This window comes from Pongo pygmaeus, chromosome 6 (genome assembly GCF_028885625.2).
Source record: "Pongo pygmaeus isolate AG05252 chromosome 6, NHGRI_mPonPyg2-v2.0_pri, whole genome shotgun sequence".
Lineage (NCBI taxonomy): Eukaryota > Metazoa > Chordata > Mammalia > Primates > Hominidae > Pongo > Pongo pygmaeus.
Genome location: NC_072379.2, coordinates 95192329 through 95217097, shown reverse-complemented (window position 1 = coordinate 95217097; position 24769 = coordinate 95192329). Strand labels below are relative to the sequence as shown.

The following is a 24769-nucleotide window of genomic DNA, read 5'->3' as shown; positions in this document are numbered from 1 at the left end:
TCTACCTTTGATCATCACTCTAATTGTCAAGAAAATATTCTAGAAAATCAATATAAATCCTTACTCCTTTATTGAATCTCATTTCCCCTTGCTTATTTTTCTACTGCTAGTTCACATACATTTTACATTTGTATGCTTATGTTTCACATTAATATTACCATCTATCCTCCTATCCTTGAATATTGTGAATGTCTTCACTCTCATGGAATCAATTATTCATTCCTTTAATTTTGTTTTATTAAGAGGGGATAAGAAAATGTGCTAAGCTACCTCCAGCTGGAAGCAAAGCCTATAATGTCACTTCCTTAGCAAGAATACAATATCCAAGCAATCTATCAGGAGAAATGATAATGTTTCTGTGGAACTCACCCTGAGAATGAAAACTTCCTTTCTTACTGAGTAAATAAATCCACATTTTCACCAGAATTTACCAGGAAGAAATTGTGATTTCAGAAGAGATTCAATCTGAGCTTTACTCTATTGCCATAGCTTTATGCTCAATATATTCCTAAACAAGGCTTGCAATGAAAAAGTGAACACTTTGGGAGGCCGAGGCGGGTTAATCACGAGGTCAAGAGTTCAAGACCAGCCTGGCAAAGATGGTGAAACCCTGTCTCTACTAAAAAACTACAAAAATTAGCCAGGCGTGGTGGCAGGCACCTGTAATCCCAGCTATTCGGGAGGCTGAGGCAGGAGAATCACTTGAACCTGGGTGGCAGAGGTTGCAGTCAGCCGAGATTGCGCCACTGCACTCTAGCCTGGGTGACAGAGTAAGGCTCTGCCTCAAAAAAAAAAAAAAAAAAAAAAAGAAAGAAAATGAATACTATGATGAATACTATGTAATTGCACTGTCAAAATAATAAAATAGAAAAAGCCATCTTATATGAGAAAGGAGAAATTCAGTGTTAAGGCCCACTTTGTAGGATCTGTTTAGTTCCACGGATATTCCAGCAGTTAGGATGGAACATACTTGTCCTGAGGGTGACAGTTTTACTTTCTTTTGGTCTTCCAGGAGAAGCAGAAGAGATGGCATAATTGTTTTAACTCTTTCTATTTTAAGAGTTGGCTGATCTGAAAAAAAATTAGTTTTCTCATAAAATGTTCATATAATTGATATTGGAGAAATGTTAAGTGACTCTTAGCCATAACTTATCCAAATCACATGGAGTAGCTCACCATATTTTGCCTCGGCACCTCTTTATTTAACATATCACATTTGAGAACAGCAGTATACTCTCAAGCAAAGGTGACCCAACCTATTTATTCAAACTTCTGTGTATCTTATTCATTCATGATGATTAAGCTTCCTTCAGAATTCAACTTTGAAGCAAACAAAACAAATTTTTTTTAAAAAAGACTTCATAAACGAAGCTATATTTTCAATGATTGCAAGATGCCAATCTTCCCTATCAAATTAAACTTAGACTATTTATTTGTCTACTGGGCCCAAAATATTCTGGCCCTAGCTTTGTATATACTCTGGTCCCTTTTATATACTCTGTGTTGCAGCAAAACAAAACAAAATAAAAATAATCTATTGTCCTGCATGTTAAGTAGATAAGTCACTGAAAGGAAAGAAACAGAGCTAATTGTGGTCTAAAGGCTACAGTTAAGACTCAATATTAGATGCTGCGTAATTTTCTGGTAAAATCAGGAGGGTCGAACCACGAGTTCCCCTGCCCCTTGCGCCCCTGCCCCCCAACTCTGCTCTGATGTATCAGGTCCCCTTGCCAAACAATCCTCTTTATCAAGGGGGTCAGGGGTTTCTGTTTCCTGCCAGTCTGAGCAACTATACAGCGGAGCCAACCAAGTCTTCCTATAGGACCTAGGGGCGCTCCAACCTTTTGATACTAAAAACTCAGCCTTGCACAGCCTTTGGTTGTTCAGTTTTCCCCAGCACAACCCCCGTGTGGCTCTGTGTCATGTGTGGTGTCCTGTTCCCCCAAACTTTGAGCATATGTGACTAATAAGCTGCTGCTGATGTCATCTGTCCAGTGTTAGGTGCAATATGTTCAGCCCTCGCCATAACCCCAGGACAGGCAGGAATCTCTCCCTCATCATCAGGATGCTTAGGAGGCAATTAAATTATAAAATATTGGATGAAATATCAACCTGATAATTAATCAAAGAAATAATAGTTAGAGCAACATGACATAAAATTTGGCTTCTGAACTAAGTTACAATATCTTTTCCTGAAAATTATATGATTTAAAATTTCCATAGTGAAAAATGAATGAAAAACAATTTCTTAGTTTGGGAGTGCAAAGTAGTAGAACTTTTCTGATAAGCAATTTGAGAAGATGTTTAAGGAATGTCCAAAATATCCTTTTCCTTTTACTCACTAATTTTACTTCTGTAAATATATTGTAAGGGAATAATAAACATTAAGGCAGCATTTCTTCATTGCAGCATTGTTTATAATAATGGAAAGGGGAAGACGACATAAATGCCAATCAATTAGAAAGTGGTTGAAATAAATAATTAAACATCTATACAATGCAATAAGAACCAGTCATTACATTTATATTTTTGAAGAGCTTTTGATGCAAAAGGAAAATGTATTTATTGGGCAATTTATACCATATTAAAGATATGTATCTGAACTATATTACAATGTACTTTCAACTTTTAGTGTATGTGCACATGTGTATAAAAAAGGCAAGAAGGAAAAAATAGAAATTATAAAATTATGGCTTCTATTTTTAGCTTTATAATTTTTACCACTACCATATTTTACAGGAAATATTGTACATATTACAATATATTATATTATTATATATACATGCATGCAAATATATACATTTATAAGTATACATACAAGAAAAAGGTTGAGAATGATACATGCATTTATCCATTTAGCTACTATAAGCTGAGAGTGAGGTGGGCATTTGCCTTTGAGATCTCTAGCTATAAAGGGAAGCAGAGTAAGCTGAGAGTGAGGTGGGCATTTGCCTTTGAGATCTCTAGCTATAAAGGGAAGCAGAGTAAGCTGAGAGTGAGGTGGGCATTTGCCTTTGAGATCTCTAGCTATAAAGGGAAGCAGAGTAACAAAAATATTCATGAGAAAATGGGGAAATACGTGTTCTCTATATTCCATTGGTAAAATTATTTGAACAAAGAGAAGCACTGCAAAAATTTGTACATGTAAATATATGTACACATAGTTTTTGAAACATTTTAATTTTCAATATATAGTTTTATGTGTTCATTGTTTCATGCACATTAGTTCCAATTTAAGTATTTTGTAAGTCCTTTAAGCAAGGACTCTACCACAGACTTTTCCCATACCTATCTCATATCCAGTATAAGGCTGATTCCAGATTCAATATTACATATCTATTTGTTTATAGTAGGAGATAGCCCTTTATTTGTTGTGACTCTTCTTTCTGTTAGTCCACATTATTTAAAATAGATTGAACAGCTATAGAAGGTGAACAAATTGTGTTTATAATATTTTTAATTATTAAGGTAGAACACGAGAATTTTGTTGTAGTTGCTTTTTTAAAACTAATCTGCTAATCACAATATTATATCTTTGAGAACTATCAATAGGATATATAGAACTATTCTTACCATGTTTCATCTAGAGTCTGAATATAAATCTCTGAATAACTTCTATTTTAGGTTTGTAGATTTTCATTATAAACACTTATAATCAAGGAAAAAAGAGGAGAATATTTGTATTTGGAAGAAATAGTTATACTTTCAAGTTATTTCAGAAGAAAATAGAAAACCAGTAAGTACAAAGAAAATAATATATTTATTTTTATATTTTATGTCCCCTAAATATTTATGATTATCACTATTTTCTTTGGATTTTTGCATATATGATTTATTTGGTTACCTAGTGGGACTAATAAATTTATGCAAATAAGATCATTATTACAAATGTAATACATTTAATTCAAAAAATCTTCTCCTATATTTGACAGAGGGCTTATTGCTGTGTTTATTTGTATGTATGCATATATGTACCTTCCCTGCAAAATGAATACATAATCAACTCTATGTTTTCACATATTGCCAGTGTTGGAAATTCCATTGATAAATACAAGAAAATGGAAAGTCTGACTAGCTATTTTTGTCGTTTTTAAAAGCTGTTCTTAATCACTTCTGCTCAGATTTTTAAAATTTTAGGTAGAAAAACTTCACCACTGAGTAGCAATGAAGGCAAGGAGAGGTAAGAATTCTGTTGGTGTATAAGAATGCTTATGTTTTTTGTACATTGATTTTGTATCCTGAGACTTTGCTGAAGTTGCTTATCAGCTTAAGGAGATTTTGGGCTGAGACGATGGGTTTTCTAGATATACAACCATGTCATCTGCAAAAAGGGACAATTTGACTTCCTCTTTTCCTAATTGAATACCCTTTATTTCCTTCTCCTGCCTAATTGCCCTAGCCAGACTTCCAACACTATGCTAAATAGGAGTGGTGAGAGAGGGCATCCCTGTCTTGTGCCAGTTTTCAAAGGGAATGCTACCAGTTTTTGCCCATTCAGTATGATATTGGCTGTGGGTTTGTCATAGATAGCTCTTATTATTTTGAGATATGTCCCATCAATACCTAATTTATTGAGAGTTTTTAGCATGAACGGTTGTTGAATTTTGTCAAAGGCCTTTTCTGCATATATTGAGATAATCATGTGGTTTTTGTCATTGGTTCTGTTTATATGCTGGATTACATTTACCTAGGAATCCAACTTACAAGGGATGTGAAGGACCTCTTCAAGAAGAACTACAAACCACTGCTCAATGAAATAAAAGAGGACACAAACAAATGGAAGAACATTCCATGCTCATGGGTAGGAAGAATCAATATCGTGAAAATGGCCACACTGCCCAAGGTAATTTATAGAGTCAATGCCATCCCCATCAAGCTACCAATGACTTTCTTCACATAATTGGAAAAAACTACTTTAAAGTTCATATGGAACCAAAAAAGAGCTCGCATAGCCAAGTCAATCCTAAGCCAAAAGAACAAAGCCGGAGGCATCACACTACCTGACTTCAAACTATACTACAAGGCTACAGTAACCAAAACAACATGGTACTGGTACCAAAACTGAGATATGGATCAATGGAACAGAACAGAGCCCTCAAAAACAATGCCACATATCTATGACTATCTGATCTTTCACAAACCTGACAAAAACAAGAAATGGGGAAAGGATTTCCTATTTAATAAGTGGTACTGGGAAAATTGGCTAGCCATATGTAGAAAGCTGAAATGGGATCCCTTCCTTACACCTTATACAAAAATTAATTCAAGATGGATTAAAGACTTAAATGTTAGACCTAAAACCATAAAAACCCTAGAAGAAAACCTAGGCAATACCATTCAGGACATAGGCATGGGCAAGGACTTCATGTCTAAAACACCAAAAGCAATGGCAACAAAAGCCAAAATCGACAAATGGGATCTAATTAAACTAAAGAGCTTCTGCACAGCAAAAGAAACTACCATCAGAGTGAACAGGCAACCTACAGAATGGGAGAAAATTTTTGCAATCTACTCACCTGACAAAGGGCTAATATCCAGAATCTACAATGAACTCAAACACATTTACAAGAAAAAAAAAAACCCATCAACAAGTGGGCGAAGGATATGAACAGACACTTCTCAAAAGAAGACATTTATGCAGCCAAAAGACACATGAAAAAATGCTCATCATCACTGGCCATCAGAGAAATGCAAATCAAAACCACAATGCGATACCATCTCACACCGGTTAGAATGGCAATCATTAAAAAGTCAGGAAACATCAGGTGCTGGAGAGGATGTGGAGATACAGGAACACTTTTACACTGTTGGTGGGACTGTAAACTAGTTCAACCATTGTGGAAGTCAGTGTGGCAATTCCTCAGGGATCTAGAACTAGAAATACCATTTGACCAAGCCATCCCATTACTGGGTATATACCCAAAGGATTATAAATCATGCTGCTATAAAGACACATGCACATGTATGTTTATTGCTGCACTATTCACAATAGCAAAGACTTGGAACCAAGCCAAATGTCCAACAATGATAGACTGGATTCAGAAAATGTGGCACATATACACCATGGAATACTATGCAGACATAAAAAATGATGAGTTCATGTCTTTTGTAGGGACATGGATGAAGCTGGAAACCATCATTCTCAGCAAACTATCGCAAGGACAAAAAGCCAAACACTGCATGTTCTCACTCATAGATGGGAAATGAGCAATGAGAACACATAGACACAGGGCGGGGAACATCACACACTGGGGCCTGTTGTGGGGTGGGGGAAGAGGGGGAGGGATAGCATTAGGAAATATACCTAATGTTAATGACGAGTTAATGGGTGCAGCACACCAAGATGGCACATGTATACATATGTAACCTTCACGTTGTGCACATGTACCCTAAAACTTAAAGTATAATAAATAAAAATAATAAATTAAAAAAAAGAAAAAAAAAGAATTCTATAACAGGATTAAGACACAGTCTGTGAGTTTATTCATGGCTAATTGTCAACTTTCTTTAGGATTCTAAGAATGTCACAATCTTCCTCAGAAACTTAATGGACTCATTTATGAAATATTGATAAAATATCTGAACTATTTGCTTCAGATTTCTGAGATCTCTCAGAATATTGTTGTTTCTTTCAGTCTGATTCAATTATTTAGAATTGTTATTATGTTGTCAGATGAGTAATTCCGGCTGGCATATTAGAAAGAGGTACATTAGGCCTGTAGCTTTCTTTTTTATGCACATGAAATCAATACTATAATGGAATATTTAGAAACCATAATTTAAAAGAATCTTATGCCAAAACAAATTTCATTCATTATCTGTGTTTTATTTTATATGTAATACTTTAAATATTTAAGTATAAAAATCTTATACAATCAAAACAATTTTGAGAATGACTAAAAAAATTCAGAGAAATATGGTATTTTTATTACTATCTCAGGAAATACATTATAAAAAGTTGCCAAAGTCATAATTAAATAGAAAGATTACAAAATAAAATAAATAAAATTTTCTCCCAAAAAATGAATTGTATAGCTGGATAAAACTTTAAAAAACAACCAACCATTTCAGCATTCTGGAAATTAAAAGTTTACAACAAACTGAGCAGCATTTGTTCATGAGAAGCGCTGATCTTCAAGAACACTGGTTTATTAATCTGTTTTCACACTGCTGATAAAGACATACCCAAGACTGGGAAATTTACAAAAGAAAGAGCTTTATAATGGACTTACAGTTCCACGTGGCTGGGAAAGCCTCATAATCATGGTAGAAGGCAAAGTCACATCTCAGTGGATGACGGAAGGCAAAGAGAGAGCTTGTGCAGGGAAACTCTTCCTTATAAAACCATCAGATCTCATGAGACTTATTTACTATCATGAGAACAGCACAAGAAAAACTTGCCCCCATGACTCATATACCTCCCACCGGGTGCCTCCTACAACACATGGGAATTCAAGATGACATTTGGGTGGGGACACAGCCAAACCATATCAAGTGGGAATCTTGATTGTGCTTGGATTGGGCTGCTTCCATCCCCAGTTAAGTTGTCATGATAGTTCGATCAGACATGGCAGGGTATGAAAACCAGAAGCTTTACTGCTGGAGGGGATGAAACAAGTGGCAGACTTGCAAATTATTTGGGGATTAAACTGGGAGACTGGGAATTGGGACATCCATAAATAGATTTAATAAGTTCTCAATATATCCCTGGGTAAATGAAGGCTGAGTGCATGTTTGGCAGAAACCAGAGAGAGCCCAAACTGTTCACACAAATCTGACCAAAAGAAGGTTACACAGATGAGCAGCACAGAGAGAAGTTTCAATGGAAAGTAAAATCATAGTCATCCTTGGAAACTGTCAGACTCACAAATTGCTTGTGCTTTTAATGTCTCTCCATTTTATATACAAATTTATTAACAAAGCTTTGCAAATCTTAGTGAAGTCAAAATAATTGAATCATACCAAATTGGTTTTCCAACTACAATGAAACTAAAGATCAAGAGCAGAAAGAGACTGGAAAAGTCCCCAAACATTAGGGAATGTAAAAACATGTTTCTAAATAAACAATAGGTAAAAGAAAAAATTGCAAGGGAATTAAGAAATCTTCTGAAGTGAATAAAAATGAAAAAAATGCATGGGATGCAGTAAAGTAGTCCTTAAAGGAAAATACATAGTTTTAAATGTCTATGTCAGAAAACAAGAAAGCTCTCCAACTAAAAAACTAACTTTTCACCTTAAGAATCTAGGAGAAAAAAGCTAACTAACTACAAAATAAATGAAAGAAAAGAAATAGATGATATTTAGACCAGAAATCAATAAAATAGAACACAAAAAATAATGGAGAAAAATCAATAAAAGCAAAAGTTGGGTCTTTGAAAAGATTGGCAAAATTGACAAATCTTCAACTAGCTTTACTAAGAAAAAATGGAAGACACTATAATAAAAATTAGGAATAATAAAGGGCTTCACTGTGTGACCTAAGAGAAATGAAAAGGATAAAGTATTATGAATACATCTGTGACAATAGTTATAAAACATAGGTGAAATGAATATATTTTTAGAAAGAGTCAAATTACCAAAACTGATTCAAGAAGAAAGAGAACATTTAAATAGTCTTATAACAAATAAAGGCATTGAATTAGTAACTGGATGTCTTACTGCAAAAGAAAGCTTAGGCCAGGCGATTTCATTGGTGGATTCTACCAAATATTCAAAAAATGAATAATACGAATTCTTCATAAACTCTACAGAAAAATAGAGCCAGGAACACTTCCCAACACATTCTACATGGTCAGTATTATGAGATTACTCAAAGATATCACAAGAAAACAAATCTACAGAATAATATCCCTCATGAATATCCACAAACAATTACTTAACAAAGCAAACTAAATCATGAAAAATTGCTGGCAAGAATGTAAAATGACACACTCACCTTGACTATGTGGCAGTTTCTTAAATAGTTAGATGGAAACTTACCATACAACAAGAAATTTTATGTCTAGTAAACTAACCAACAAAAATTACATATTATACATGTATACTAAAATGTGTATGCAAATATTATTTAAAATATGGGGGAAAATCTCACGGAAAAACAAAATGTTGACTTTTTAAACAATGGAACATATTTAGCAGTGAAAAGGAGCAAACCACTGGCACATGCTACAATTAACCTAAAAACGAGTAACCTAAAAAACTAGTAAATGAGAGAAACCAGACACCAAAACTGTATATTGAATGATCCAATTTATATGAAATGCTTGGAAAAGGCAAACTTACAGAGACAAGAAGTAAATCAGCAGTTAGTTTTTGGATGAGGGATGTTGGAAGCAGAGACTGCTAGCAGCCTCAAAGGAGACTTTTTGCAAAGATGGAAATCTCTAAAACAAGATTGTGGTGATGATTGCACAAGTCCATAAATGTATTAAGTAACTGATTTGTACACTAATAATAGATATTTATGATATGTAAGTTATATCCAAGAAAACTGTTAGAACAACAACAACAACAACAACAATAATAATAATAATAATATAAAGAGCTATCCACATGTGGTACTACTGCCAACTAGGATCCAATGAGATCTGTTATAATTTGTCTCTGATTCTAAAAACTCATAAAGATGGTGACTAATGCAGAACAGAAAATGAGCCACTATTTCCTAAGAAGACAATGCTATCTTTTCAAACTTAACAACATTTTTAGTGTTCTTCACTATTATAATTGCTAAGTCTTTCTAGCCTTGCAGATGTAGCCAGTCCATTATGGAACTGTACATAGCAAATGCCTTTTTCAAAAATCAGAAGAATTTCTTTGGCTTGTTTCAAACAGCTGTGTTTCTGAAGCCATAAGATGGAGTTTTAAATAAGAAAAAAAAGGAGACTCATTTTTTGAGCATCACATTTTGTTCTTTTTTTTCTGTTCATTTCTCTTTAAGAGAAGAGGAAATAACATTTGTTGAGCATACAGTAAGTACAAGATTTTGTGTTAGGTTCACTTACAATTATGAGATATATGGAGTTCATTTTATTTACAGATGAACAAACTTATTCTCAAAATTTACATGTGTTAGAGCTGAATTTCAACACAGATATTTATAATTCCAAAACTTAATACCTATTCTTTCCACTCTGTTGCCTTGTGTTTTGCTGAGTACTTTGAAAACCATTGTACAGTTGTTGATAAACACTTATATCTTTGAAGTTAACAGGTTAAAAGTTAAAGGATATATTTTTAAAAAATTATGAACCATTAATAGAAGATTACATGCCTGTGTTTCTCTCTGCATACATTACAAAATTATAAATCATGATGCATCTGTATAGCTGTGTGTGTATACACACACATACATAGGTATAGGTATGAACAATAAATTTATAAATTCCTTGACTGTTGCCTCAGTTGTTCCTAAAATTTTATAGTAATAATTACTTACATTTCAGGTCCTCCTACTAAATTGTTAGTACATTAAGAATCTGGGTCTTTGTTGTGTTCACTCTATTAATCTAGCACCCAACAAAATTTAAGTCATACCACGGATGACAAATGAATGATCATCGATGAGTAAACATTTAAAAATGCATCCACTATGAGTTACAGAAACAGTTTATTTTATGCTGTACACACTTTTTTTAATAAGGAGAAAAAAGTATATTTCCTTTTCGAAAAAAACATTTCACTGCAGCTATCGTTACAGCAGTGGATTTCAAGCTTTTGGTTTGGGGAAACATATCCATCCACTTCAATATTACTGATTATCTCAAGGAGTTTTTCTTTATGTATGTTACAGCTATGTATATTTTCCATGTTATAAATTAAAATTGAGAATTAAAAATATTTATTAATGCATTTAAAATAATAAACTCATTCCACGTTAAAATAAATAATACTTTATTAAAAATAACTATTTGATAAGCAAAATTCATGAGAAGGGGAATGCTGTTTTAAATTTTTGTAAATTGGCTTAATTTGGACTTAATAGAAGGCGGCTGAATTTTCACAGCTACTTCTGTATCAAATCTCTTGTGATGTCACACATTAAATAACCTCTGAAAAACTCTATTGTATATTCATAAAACGATCAGCATGAAAAAGGCAAATTCTGCCTTTGCATTCCTATTAAAATAGTCTTGACTTTGTGGACCCCCCTGAAGAATCTTTGAGATCATGAGGGTCCCATTGACATTATTTTGAGAACCATACAGCAGAATGGTAAAAATCAAACCAAACAAAACATTCCTTCTGTCTTCTATTTTGAAATTATTTTTGTTTTCCTAAATAAATTTTTTTCTTTTATTTGCCAGGTATGCTTGTTTTATATAACTTTTATAAACTATTTATAAAGTTAGAACTGTCTATTAAAATATTATAAAAAGTTCATAGTAGTTTTACTATCAATAGGTTTATGTAACCAAAATTAAAATTCACTAATGAACATTTTCCACCATAAAATAACAGGTATACTACATTTTATTCTTCACTACTTCCTTGCTTAAATCTTTGTCTTCTCTCACAAAGACAGCTAAATTATTAGTTTTTCTAGCTTTTTCCCTATTGATGAAGCTTTTGGATACTGCTGTTTTACTGTGAACATGAAAAAGAAACAGCAATTGTACAATTTTATTATGGAAAATTTATATATATGGAAATGTAATATAAGACTACAATAAAATCCAACGTGGTTAATCTCCAAGCTCCAACAATCAACAAATTATGTTCAATTTTATTTTATCTACATCTCCATCATTCTCTACACTTAGCTAATTTTGAAGCAAGTTTCAGATATGATATCATTTAATCTATAAATATTTTGGTGTGCATTTCCAAAAGATACACTCAGTGGTAATTATAGTTAATAACAATATATTGTATTATAGAACAATGCTAAGACAGTTGTTGTAATAACTCTAGCTAATTAACATAAGCATTATCTCATGTAGGTATCACTTTGTTTCATGAAACATATATACTTGTATATATACTTCAAAACATCATAATGTATATGATAAACACATACCATTTTATCAATTTAAAAAATACATAAACTCAATTAAAACATTAACATATAAATGAAAGTATAGCTAACAATAAATCCTTAATATTACCAAATATTTAGTCAATCAAACTAGGCTTTTTGTTGAGCGGAAAATGACACAGAGACTAGCCAGGAGTGTAAATATTCTTTGCCATTGTTTCCCTGGCACTGGTTTAAAACTTCCAGACACTGTCAAAGACTGTAACTTCTGGTTCTAGCCTCATATGTAGATGTATTTAAAACAATTAAAAGTAGAAGTAGAATATAAAACGCAGATTGTTTTAAAAGACTTAATTTAGTATTGGATTATTTTTCCTAAGACATATGGAAAATATATTCAGCAGTAATCAATACAGGGTAACTATAACAAGGAAACCACTTTTAGTATTATTTTAGGTAGATATCACAAGAAAAAGGGGCATTCAGAGAAAAGATATAGTACATTACTAGCAAATTTATTGTCCAAAACAATAACATTTTCTCTTTTTGTGATCTATATATAGAAGAAATTAAATTTACTTTTGAGACTAGAATATTTACTAAAGAGCTAGCATTTATTTTTGTAATTCTTACGTTTTAAAATTTGTTTCTAGTTAAAGTAAAATAATAACTAAAGAGTAGGAAAGATAAATAATAAGGTTGAAGGAATAATTCTTAATATAGCGTAAAATAATATAGCTAGTAAACAGGCACATTGGCATAGATTCCGATGATTTAGGAAAAAAATGATTTGAACATTTCCATTGTACATCATGAAAAAATAATTTTGGCATTGTTAGAAAATATTATGTTGTTTTGCTTTATGAGCTGGAGGAAACTGAAATTCTTTTTTAGCAAGTAATTACTTCCACAAAAAGAGCCCTTGGATTTTAAGATTCACCCTGGAATTTTCATCAGTACTTAAAATACAGTTTGAACAGCAATAAAACTATGAAAGTTTGAATTATCAGTTTCTGGCAGAAGAAAAGTTACCTACTCTTAAAAGGAAAACAACATTAGACTCCTAATCAATTCATTCTCTATGAAAATAAAGAAGAAATTTGCTCAAAGCAAAACCTGCTCCACGTCCACATGTTCCATTGTCTAAGATCTGCAAGGAACAATAGCAATTACACTAAAGAAATACCCTGTTTGTTGTATCAGTGCTTAAAAAAGAAAACACAGTACATATACCATGTTACATGTATTGCCTATACATATATAATACATAAATTATGTATATATTTGAATATTTTCTATTGATGCACATTGTCCATGATATTCAAAGAACATACTTGACCAAAAATATAGGTAATTTTCATTTTTTGAAATTCCATTAACTTGGAAAAATTTATATTTTATCTCATTGATTTAAATATGGACTATTTGATTGTAATATAAAAATTTCATACATCCTTCAAAAAGCTTCCAGGTCATGAAAGGCAAAGGATGATTGAGGACCAATCAGATTGGAGGAGATACAGGAGTCAAACAATTAAATGCAATGTGGGATCCTGAATCGGATCCTGGACCAGAAAAAAATAAATGGTGGGTTAGTGGAGAAGCTCAACATTTGTATAAGGCTTATAGATATTTTAATATTATCATATATATGTTAATTTCCTGGGTTTGATCACTTTATTGGGATTAGAAGTTAACATTAGTAACGTTGGGCAAAGAGTGGGCAAAAGGAATGTCTGTATTATTTTTGGAAATCCAAAATTATTTCCAAATAAAAAGTCCACCATTAGCTTTGGCTTATAAAAGAACACAAACAAACAAAACTCCAGCATAAATTGACAGTGTTCAAATTGAGTAGAAATAGGGGAATTTATTCCTTAGAAGGATTCAAGACAGATTTTTAATTTCCTGTATAAGAATGTCTTATATTCCTACAACCAGTGACCGTATTTCTTAATACAGCAGTAACTGCGGAGCATTGTAATACCATGTGCATTAAAACATATGATTAATGAAAAGAATGATGCAAGTATGTACCATTTAGTACCTCCTCATATTAATGATCATGTCATCAATGTCTTTTATGTTCAAATGTATATCCTGCTTATTTTTTTACATTTCTCAAAACACAATTTTTGATATAAAAAGTGATGTTTTCCAAAATGTCATGAGTCATCTAAAATGAAATCCAAATGTCAGTACATATGTCAATCTGACATTAGAATAAAAACATTAGATTATATGATTTGCTTTACCTGAAACTGTGTGATCCTTTGAGTCTCTTGTTATTTTTATCCTTGCGTGAGGAAAGATGTAGTGCATAGTTTTCCCGTTCATCTGTATAATCTAAGACATACATGTAGTAAGGTAAAAAACCAACATTAAAGACACTTAAAGTGCAATATACATAATTAGAATGGTTCATTTCAAAGCACATTGATTAAGTCAATGGAACATAGTAGGAGATTCTCACATGATGGCAATTTAAACATCTTACACTAACACTATATAATGATATTACTGGATCTGAGTTCTTACGGTGTTTGCATTTATAACCAATTGCTCTTGCAAAATGATTTGTTGTATTTGAAAAATTAATAAGTGCATGCAGTAGGTTCTGAAGAATGTTTGTTACACAGTAGTATGCAGTCAATATTGATGACCTCGAATATACAATGTATTTGGAAAATTGCCAGCTGTTGATTTTGCTCTGGACAGTCTAGAAATGGAAAAGCATTTTTAATTTTCAGCAATTAAGTAGTGCCAGGGGAGAAAAAACAGAGAAGATCTCCCTACTTTGACATCTCTGTCATCATAATTAGGATTACTTTATGTTTGTGTTTCTTGATTTATTGTGGCATTGTACTTCTGCTGAGCACATGTACTAGAAGTTTCATTGTAAACTAGATGCAGAGACAAATTCTACATAAATAAATAAAGACTTTGTTCACTTTAAAACTTTTTAAAATTCAAAGCTTGCATTATTGATAGTGTTATGTCTCCTAGACATTCCTTAGGGTAGAAGAAGTAACACTTAAAGCTACTGTTGCAAATCTGTGATTTCAATTCTCATTATTGAGACTTGAATATGAGAATATTATAGACTGCATTATCTGTGTTTCCACCTGGTGAAACGTAGTTTCTGAAACAAAAGTAAATTAGCGAATGCAAACTTGTGCTTCCTATTTCATGGAACTTTGCTTTCAAAAGAGATTTGTGAAATAATGAAAGACAGAAATAGTAAAATATTTACTCTTATCTATATTAACAGGATTTTATTTGTATGGAATTTTGTATGTATTGTCATGGGAAAATTTTTGACTTAAATTACAACCAAAATAAAGTTTAATATAGATAATGATTTCATATTACCTATTTTAGAATATGTTTAAGAAGTGTGTTCCCAAAAGATAAAACAGAATTTAGAACTAAGGAGGTATACATTTTGTGAAGAAAGATTCCTTAGAAAACTCTTGTGAACTTAATGTGTCCTAGTATTTCCAGCTGTAAAATTGTTAGAATTCTGGATATTAAAAATAAAGCTGGTATTTAAAAAACTGAAGCTAAAATTATAGCCTTTAGCTTTTATCCTCTTTAGGAAAGAATAAGCTTAAGCAGGCCTTAGATTAACATAAAATACTCCCTAAACAACAGCAGAATCCTGTTAAGTCCAGGAATATTATGTGAATTCTGCAGAGTAAAACAAAAATACTCTTTACTAAATTATAAAAATATTAGGGTAAGTATAAGTCAATTCAGATAATTCATACTCATGCTAACTTTGTAAACCATTGAAAACCTTATTCATATTTGTAACAAGTGCTTACATTTTTCTTCTTTTTCCCTCTCTTCCCTGCTGCTCACTCTTCTCTCCTGTCCCTATCTCTTTTGTCTGTCTCTCAGTCAGCCTCTCACTCTTTCCTTTCTCTCTGTTACTTTTTGCCCTCCCCGCATCTTTTTCTCCTACTTTCTTTCCTTCTTCTTCCTCTCTTTTCTTTTCCTAATATGCATTTAAAAATCTTTATTTCTTACTAAAAATAAAATCATATGCATTGAAAATTTTGTAACTGTTAGGTGTAACTGAACTTTGCTTTGGTACTGCAGGTAATTCAGTAAAATTGGTGGATGTTACTTTGTTTTATTTCAATCTCTTGTAATCTCAGGTATTAGTTAATAATAATTCCAAAAAGTTATTCTTTCCACTTGGTCAAAAATAAACTAAGAAAACACAATTTTGCCTTTTAGTATTCTTTCCAATTTTCAGACTGGGGAGACATTGATGTAATCTCATAGTGCATCTATCACATAGTTTAGGAGAGTCATCATCAGGCTTCCTAATTTTTTCACCAGTTTTATCAAATAGCCACGATTACCTTTTATTTTATAGTAGAAGGAATGTTGAACATATTAATTTTCTTGAATATCGCTTTCAGGACATCTCATACAATCTCCTATAGTTTCAGAGACTGTCTACCCTGTCTGCAAGCAGCTTCATAAATCCACTTAATAAATCAGAAACACGAAACTGCCATAATTATGATCAATATGACAAAAAGTCTATCTGATTTCCAAGTATGAATTAGATGTACGAGCTAGATGAATCTCAGCTTTTTAGTAACCACAGAGGGTGAATGTTGAGAGAGTCCTGTAGCAGATGGGGTTACGGGTAGGTGTTGCTAATGCCAAATAAGAGTAGGCACAAAGCCAAGGGGCAGAACTGATGTCAAGTGATGCTACATTCCTCTCCCCAAGGGGATGGTCTCTGTTATCATTGTCTTTTGGTGATTTCTCATTGATAGAATTATTGCCTATAGGTCTCCCAGAAAGAGGGATGTTCTTTCCTACCTACAAATATTTCAAAAAGAGTTATTTTCATGAATCAAGCCTGTATATATAAACAGTATGTTAACAAAAAGGGAATGAATTGAGCCCTTTACTTCATACACGGAAGACAGATAGCCTTCATGCCCTTTTTGTTAACATACTGTGTATTCATACAGACAACCATTCCCTCACTTAAATACTACACATTCTAGATGCAGGAGACAGAGTGCCCTGCTGGGTTCCTAGCACTGTATGCATATATAACATGGTAGCTGGAATAGAGAGCTGCTGCTCTCAAGAAGCTCACAGCCCAAGACATAATACATGGGGCACTACTGGAGCACAAAGGAAGAACACTTACCCCAGATTTCTGGGGAAGTGGGGGTGGTAGTGTCAGGGGAGTCTTCTTGCATCGTGGGGCATGTACATGGACACCTGGGTGATGATTAGGGTTTGCCAAGGGATGAGTGGAGGAAAAGTGTCCAAGGAGAGAAAACAGAACATTCAAATTCCTACAATCAAGAGAAAGAGTGGCTCTTTCATGGGAGCTTAATGTACCTCAATGCAGCAGTTGCGTAGGAATTGCAGATGATGTGAGCATTAAGTGCAGAAAGTGAAGGGATTTTATAACAGTCAAGAAGTGTTGACCTTTACAACCACCCTGTGAAAGGTATTAGCATTATTTATAGAGTAAGTGACTAAAGTAAAATTTAAAAAGTAAGAGATTAGGTAATCTGTGCAATTCACAAAGCAGTGCTGAATTTCTACCGAAGAAGGCAGAGGTTAAGCATATAGATCGATCGATCGATCGATCGATAGATAGATAGATACACACACACATACACACACACGTAAGTATACATATATATTTGAAATGAAACAAATATGGACTTTAAGATTTGATTTATTTTATAATTAATATGATTGTGTGTCTAATAAAAAATTTTCAGAAATATTCTTCTATCCCTCTAATATTTGTTTTATGTAAACTAGTTTTAAAAGCAGATAAATTAGTGTTTGCATTAGTATTATTGGTTTTATTACTTTTGCCTCCAAAGCATTTTATGAATATGAGTTCTTGTTATGCATATGTTTTCAAATAAAAGCATCTGAGTTTATTAGTACCAAGAGCTCAATATTAGCTTATGATTAGAGATACAAAGAAGCTAATAACATGAGAATGCCATTTTGTAATTCTCCAAGCCAAAATATAGTTCTGATGAGTTAAAGAGGGAGACAGTATTTGAAGATAAATATTAATGTAAAAAGCATGAAGTTTGAATTTTATATAATTCAACTTTTGAACTTCATGTAACTAAAATGTATGTTATAGTAGAATCTATTTAGAAAAAAATGATAAAGAAAAACAAATTATTGTCACAAAAGTCAGCACATTTGTTACTTATTTGGGCAAGGGAGTGGTTATGATCTGGAAGGGACATACAGGGGTTTCAGGGACAGGCAATGTTCCTTTTTTTGGCCTGTGTGGCGATTTCATGGCTGTTCACTTTTAATCAGCTTATAACTTTGCATAGTCGCAGTTTCAATATTACATATGTAGTTTTTTTGCTTGTATGTTAGACGTGAAAATGTAAAATATTATACAAATGTAAAAAATTACTTTTAGCAAGAATATACACATTATTATATTCACCTCACCAGTATGTCTACTTGAGCAGACATAGCAAGAAATTTATTAAATGATTCTCAAAAATACCTTCTCTGCTTAATTTTGACACTATATTGGTCTATAATTATATATTATTTAAACCATTATTACTATGTACCCAGTAGACCAAAACCATAAATCTGTATATGTTAGTAACATAAAATTAGGAACAAGAATGTCCTTAAACATATGAATATTTCATTTACATATTTTTGGGCTGGACGCATTACTTTAAATATATCCTCAAAGAATATTAGTTTGATAAATTAGATGGGGAAAAGACTATTCTCAGCGCCCATGGAAATAGTAGTATTGATAATAAATATTCCTGCTTGTTAATTACTAAACAAGCTGCCCTGTTTATTATATAGTTTATCTTACTATGATTTTGTTAAAGTATCTGTGTTTTCTTTGACTGGATCTAGGTTTGTGGGAAACACTAAACTTCAGAGAAACAAATGAGATGGGGAAGATATAACAAGGATTGCATTTTAGAGAGGTTCATATAATAAACACATTTAAGGAAGTTATTTTTAACTGACAAATTTATTATCTTAGTAATTGTAGATAAAAGAGCTAAATTTAAGATTTTAAATGTGCAGAATAATTTTATTAATTTTCTTACTTTCTAGACAGATCTATTTGATGAGAGTTGAAACACAACCACAAATACAATTTTAATAGCAAGACAAGCTAATGAAAGCATCATTCAATACAGGTTGATATGTTTACATGAAGTAAAAAAATGGAATTATATTGACATTTTAATGGCGGTAAATATAGGCCTAAACAAAATATGGATTAAAGATATGAAAAACTAAAGATAGAAATTTATAGTAGAGAGGAATTCTAATAATTGTAGAAAATATGATAGCATATAGAAAAACAGAACAAAATTCTAAGAAAAAATTCTGTTTAATAGGTAGAAATTTGTCTATGAAAACTTAAATTGCTTAGAAATAAATCAAATCTAAGAGTATAGACAATGTATTTTACACAGTACTTATAAATGTCAAAGCCTTGTTTTCTTTTATACCTCAATATGACAAACATTGAATTACAGTAAGTCTATATGGATCTTCTCAGTTGTTCAAAATATGGTTGTTTTCTATTTCAATTAATCACTAAACAGGATGATTAGGAGTTAATGTAAATAAAATAAGTCAACTATTTTGGATATTTTAATAATCATAATGAGTACACAACCTGCAAGTATCTGATCTGCTAAGGCAATTGATTAAAGGCCACTTGGCTTACCTGAAGACTCTCCTTCAATTCACTCAACTCTTAATCTTGTGGTTGTATTCCAAAATTCAATTCAAACATCACCTCATTTCTCAAAACTGAGTGAGATCATGAATTTTGGTACCATATTTATTTAATTGTGAAATTTACCTCTAAGTTTCAATTTCTTCCTCTATAAGAATACACTGATTAGTAATATCTACTTTATGTGAGTTGTTCTGTATATAAAATTCAAAAATATATAACAAAACAACTAAAATTTCCATATAATAGATCCACTAAAATATCAGCTTCCTTTCTCCCCCAGGTTAAGCATTCTTTCTATCCCAGCTCACTTGGTTTGGCCATGCTCTCACTTGCTCTTAGCATCTGAACATGTTGTTATTGGAAAGCACTGAAAATTACCCAAATCTATTTCACCCAATTGCTTGTAAGCTCTCAGAGCTCCATGTATTCTTCTTGTATAGCTGTGCTGGATATGTTATACAAACTTAATAATGATCTGTTGGAGGAATGAATCACTTAAATTGGTAGAAGTATCACAGCTATGCTCCAATTTCAGTCACTCATAGCTGATGAAGCGAGCTGTGTTACTCCTTTACATTATTGGAAAAAATCATTTGTGAAATTAATAGACAAATATCTCATTCCTTTTAGGACAATTAAGACCATTCTAGGGTAGAATTGAGTCTTTTTTGATAAATCTAAAAGAAATTGCTAAATATAGCACTTACTTGCTCTTGATGTTGACTGAGTGGTCTAGAGTGGACCAATCTTTCCGGCAGTTTTCGGTCCAGACCATGTCCATTTTCCAAACGAGATTCCCTGGGTTTATCAAACCAATCTGTTTCCTCACGACGCAGATGATAGGCTTTGGACACCAAGGAAACATCATACATTGCAACGGCAAGTAATATAGATGACTGAGGGCAGCAGATGTTCTGTAGTACTAGCATGCACTAGGCTTGTTAACCATACATGCATTTCAAACACATCTCCCATTGGGACTAGAAAAATTATTTTTGTTATTATGCCAAAAATCAAATTATGTCAAAAATTTTAAACCAAAGACTAGCCTAGAAAAAATGACGCACACAGATGTTCACAATCTCAGAGCAAAACAAAACAAAATCAAATTTTAAATCAGGAGAAAAAAGAAATTTAGATAGTGATAAAATAAATAAATGAACAAGTGATCATTCTTCAAAAGGATCATTCCATTTAACCTCAGCCCATCAGTTCCCACATCCACACATTCTCTCCCATACTCTCCCCACAAACCACTAGTAAATTTTTTTTTAAGATAGGCTGATGGGTGCAGCAAACCACCATGACACGTGTATACCTATGCAACAAACCTACACATTCTGCACATGTATCCCAGAACTTAAAGTATAATAAAAAAATTAAAACAAAAAGTATTCCTTGTGTATGGAAGTTTCTGTCACTTTCCCACCATTACATCAACCCAGTGCCAATAGGTTGTTGCTGGCTTTAACATTATTTTTTGAAAATACGACATTTCTATGACATTCACAATGAACAAAAACATTTGTTTCTAAGAGGATTCTTGTGTTATTGTTAGGAACATGTGTGCCATGATTACTTAGTAGCCTAATATTAAAAATACCTCTATTATAATTGTTAAATAAAAATAAAATGATTATTTTTTTAAGAGAAGCACTGATTTAGAAAATGGATTGAAGACTTGGTTGCCTGCTTTTTATACTCACACTGTGACAAAATTTCACAGCATACTTTTTTGAAAATGCAACTATATTTAAGGTACACAATTATTATTTTAAATTAAATTTCATTCATTAGTATCTCATAGGTCTTTTCAAAATATTCTATAATGACTGAACATCTTATTTTCCCTAATATATAGAATTTGCCTTTTAATAAATTGTTTTATTCCTTGTAAAAGAATCTCTAACTAACAGTCTCTGGAAATACTTTGTTGCTTCCTGCTTCCTAAACAGTAGAAGAAACAAGGCTTCTCAAGTGCATATCCTTTAAAGATTTGTTGATGATGTTGTCAACCTCCACTTTCTTGAAACTCCAGCTTCTAGAATGCCATACAATAGTTTTATTTTTCTATCTACATTCCTGACTATCATCTCTTCCAAAACCTCCTCCCAACCTTTTCCCCTAGGCCATTTCCATCATTCCATTTGCTGGGGATGGCAAACCCACAGCATATGTACCACTACTCACCTCTATACCTTCTGTGGTCAACACTGCTACTTAACCATGGCATTTTCCTCCCAGAATACAAAATGAGCGACGATGTGTCATGGGTTAATCAGTCTTAGATTTGAGAAAATACATTAACAAATATCTGTTTTGTGATTGCGTATGTACTTGACTGATCTCACCTATTCTAAGCTGCTTAAAGGGAAGGCTCATATTGTCTTTTTTTCCCCCTCCCTCAATACTAAAATCAATGCCCTGCACAAGGCATAACATCCAATAAATATTGGAATGAATGAAGCATAGAATAATTAGTCATCAACTAGAAAAAGTAAACATCCTAATTATGATAACACATTTAAAAATAACTATTAATTTGTCCTTTGAACCTCACTGATGCAGATATTTTTCACAATCTGCTCAATAATTATGGTTTTCCAGTCTTAATTTGAAACCAAGTGACTGAACTTACCAAGAAATTTAGTGTAGTAGGCATTTGACAAGTAATACAAAACAAATTCATTATTTAATCATTAGTCTCTTAAAATCTATTAGATTATTCCCAGTAACACTGACACTACTTTTGTCTTACTTCTTACAGGATTTCTCATGAAAATAGAACAATAATTTATACTGATTTTAATAAATTAATATCCTTTATGATGTAGTACATGATTTCATTTAAATATATAACTTTCTTAATTTCATTTTAAATATAATTATTTGAAATGTGTGTTTTGTTTGGCTGTGCCTATAGAAATAAAGTAGAAGTTCAACCTGACACAAATTCTGTCAATTTATTACCAATAATTCTGATTATGTATTTTGATTTTCTGTTATTTTTTATAATAACCCTATGTGTAACTGAATAAGGATGACTATCATCCTTTGCACAGGAATTTACAATCAACCAAGAGCAAGCAGATTAAATGAATCTGCTTTTGTATTGAATTTTGTTTTCATTATTTAGAACCAGTTGTACATAAATGTTAATTGTTTATAACTGTCTCACCTTTCATGGTAAAATCTCAGTGAAAAAGTAAATTTTATAACAAAAAAATTCTGAATTAGTTCAAATCATTTGAAGGAGACTAACAATATTTTTTTTTAAACTTGACAATATTTTCTTGAATTCCTAAAAGTAAAATACAAATAAGTTATTTCTGAATCTAGTACTGTCCGCAGGCTACAGTTACATAAACAGTTTAATTCTTCTCAGTATCAAATATCGGTGAAATATATATACTTTTAAAAAGACTGTATATATTGGAGGACATGACATGAAGTACATTTTTTTTTTTTTGAGACGAAGTCTCACTCTGTCGCCAGGCTGGAGTGCAGTGGCGCAATCTCAACTCACTGCAACCTCCACCTTCCAGGTTCAAACGATTCTCCTGCCTCAGGCTCCCAAGTAGCTGGGACTACAGACGTGCGCCACCAGGCCCAGCTAATTTTTGTATTTTTAGTAGAGACGGGGTTTCACCATGTTGTCTAGGATGGTCTTCATCGCTTGACATCGTGATCCACCCGCCTCAGCCTCCCAAAGTGCTGGGATTACAGGCGTGATGCACCACATCCGGCCTGTTTCTAGCTTGCTTCAAGCTAAAAATATTAATAAATATTAAGCAACATAAACTATGTCTATTTAGATTTTTCCTCAAGAAAGAAATTTCAACATCAACAAATCTTTTAGAGTATATCTAATGACTGTCTTATATCCTATAATTTATATAGTTTAATTGAATTTGGAAAAGCACACAACAAATAATTTGAAAGCAATTAAATTTGTTTTGTTCACAGGATACTAAATAACCTGTAGAATGTTATACTATTCAAAGTTATCTTAGTACATTCAAATATAGATATAGCATATATTTGCTAAAAATCTGTTAAAAATTCCTAATACTTCATGAGTTAATAAACGTCAGGAATTATTGATTGGAAAAAAGTAATTTCTTCTATTTTTTTAAATACTGAAGGAATTCAAGATTTCAAACGAAAAGTACACCATTACTCATTAGAAGAAAAATAGTATACTTATGTGATACATAAACAAAGAAAATGTATAACATTTTACTACATACATCATTTAGAAGTAATCACTACAATTCACACACATACCATTACATATGTAATTCATATATAATTGTTATAGTTTTCCTGCCCAAATTTATATCAACATAATCTTTATGAATGATTTCCTTGTCTGCTTAATTTTAAAATATATTTTAGCTTAATTTCATTTAAATTTTAACTGCTTTACTTCTTTGGTATCATCTTTACACACTTCATAATTTTATATGTTGCATGGTATCTCATCCTCTATTTTATCAAAACAATGTTTTTCACACAGTCTTTGATGATTATGACCTATACATCATTCAAACATATAAAAGGGAAATAGAATATTCTGTTATTTTTATATGGCTGTACATATATGTAAGTGCCACATATTGGGATATATAGAAACATCTAAATATCTGGCAGCATGTTGACAAAATATCTATGATGATAAATCAAACTCTCTTTAGATATATGCTCATCATGTACACACAATCTTAAGGCATTTCATTATGCCATTGACCCTCTAGGGTTTTTGCTTTATTTTGTTATTTTATAGACATGACTATTGAATAATCTCTTTACTCTTCTGCAATTGTCATTTTCTATGTATAAAATATTTATAAAATGTGGATTGTAAAAAGTAAGGAAATATTAAAAACTGTTACCACATGATATCACAATTCTTGCAATGTACATTTATTCAAATAATCATCGAAATAAAAAACCCACAAATTGAGTATTTTATTCAATTAACTAATTGTCAATAAAAATGGTCAATCCAATAGCCTGCAGAGACG

At 32.2% G+C, this 24769-nt stretch overlaps 1 protein-coding gene across 1 annotated transcript in view; it reads right to left on the bottom strand.

Annotated features, from left to right (window-relative positions):
- The window catches only part of PCLO (piccolo presynaptic cytomatrix protein), a 403634-nt gene that overhangs the window by 134362 nt on the left and 244503 nt on the right, over positions 1 to 24769 (bottom strand). Inside the window, exons 8-9 of the mRNA XM_054495632.2 lie at positions 20450 to 20586; positions 14233 to 14323 (exon numbers count right to left, since the gene is read on the bottom strand). Of these exons, the coding sequence (XP_054351607.1) occupies positions 14233 to 14323; positions 20450 to 20586 (228 nt within the window). The remainder of the gene's footprint in view (positions 1 to 14232; positions 14324 to 20449; positions 20587 to 24769) is intronic.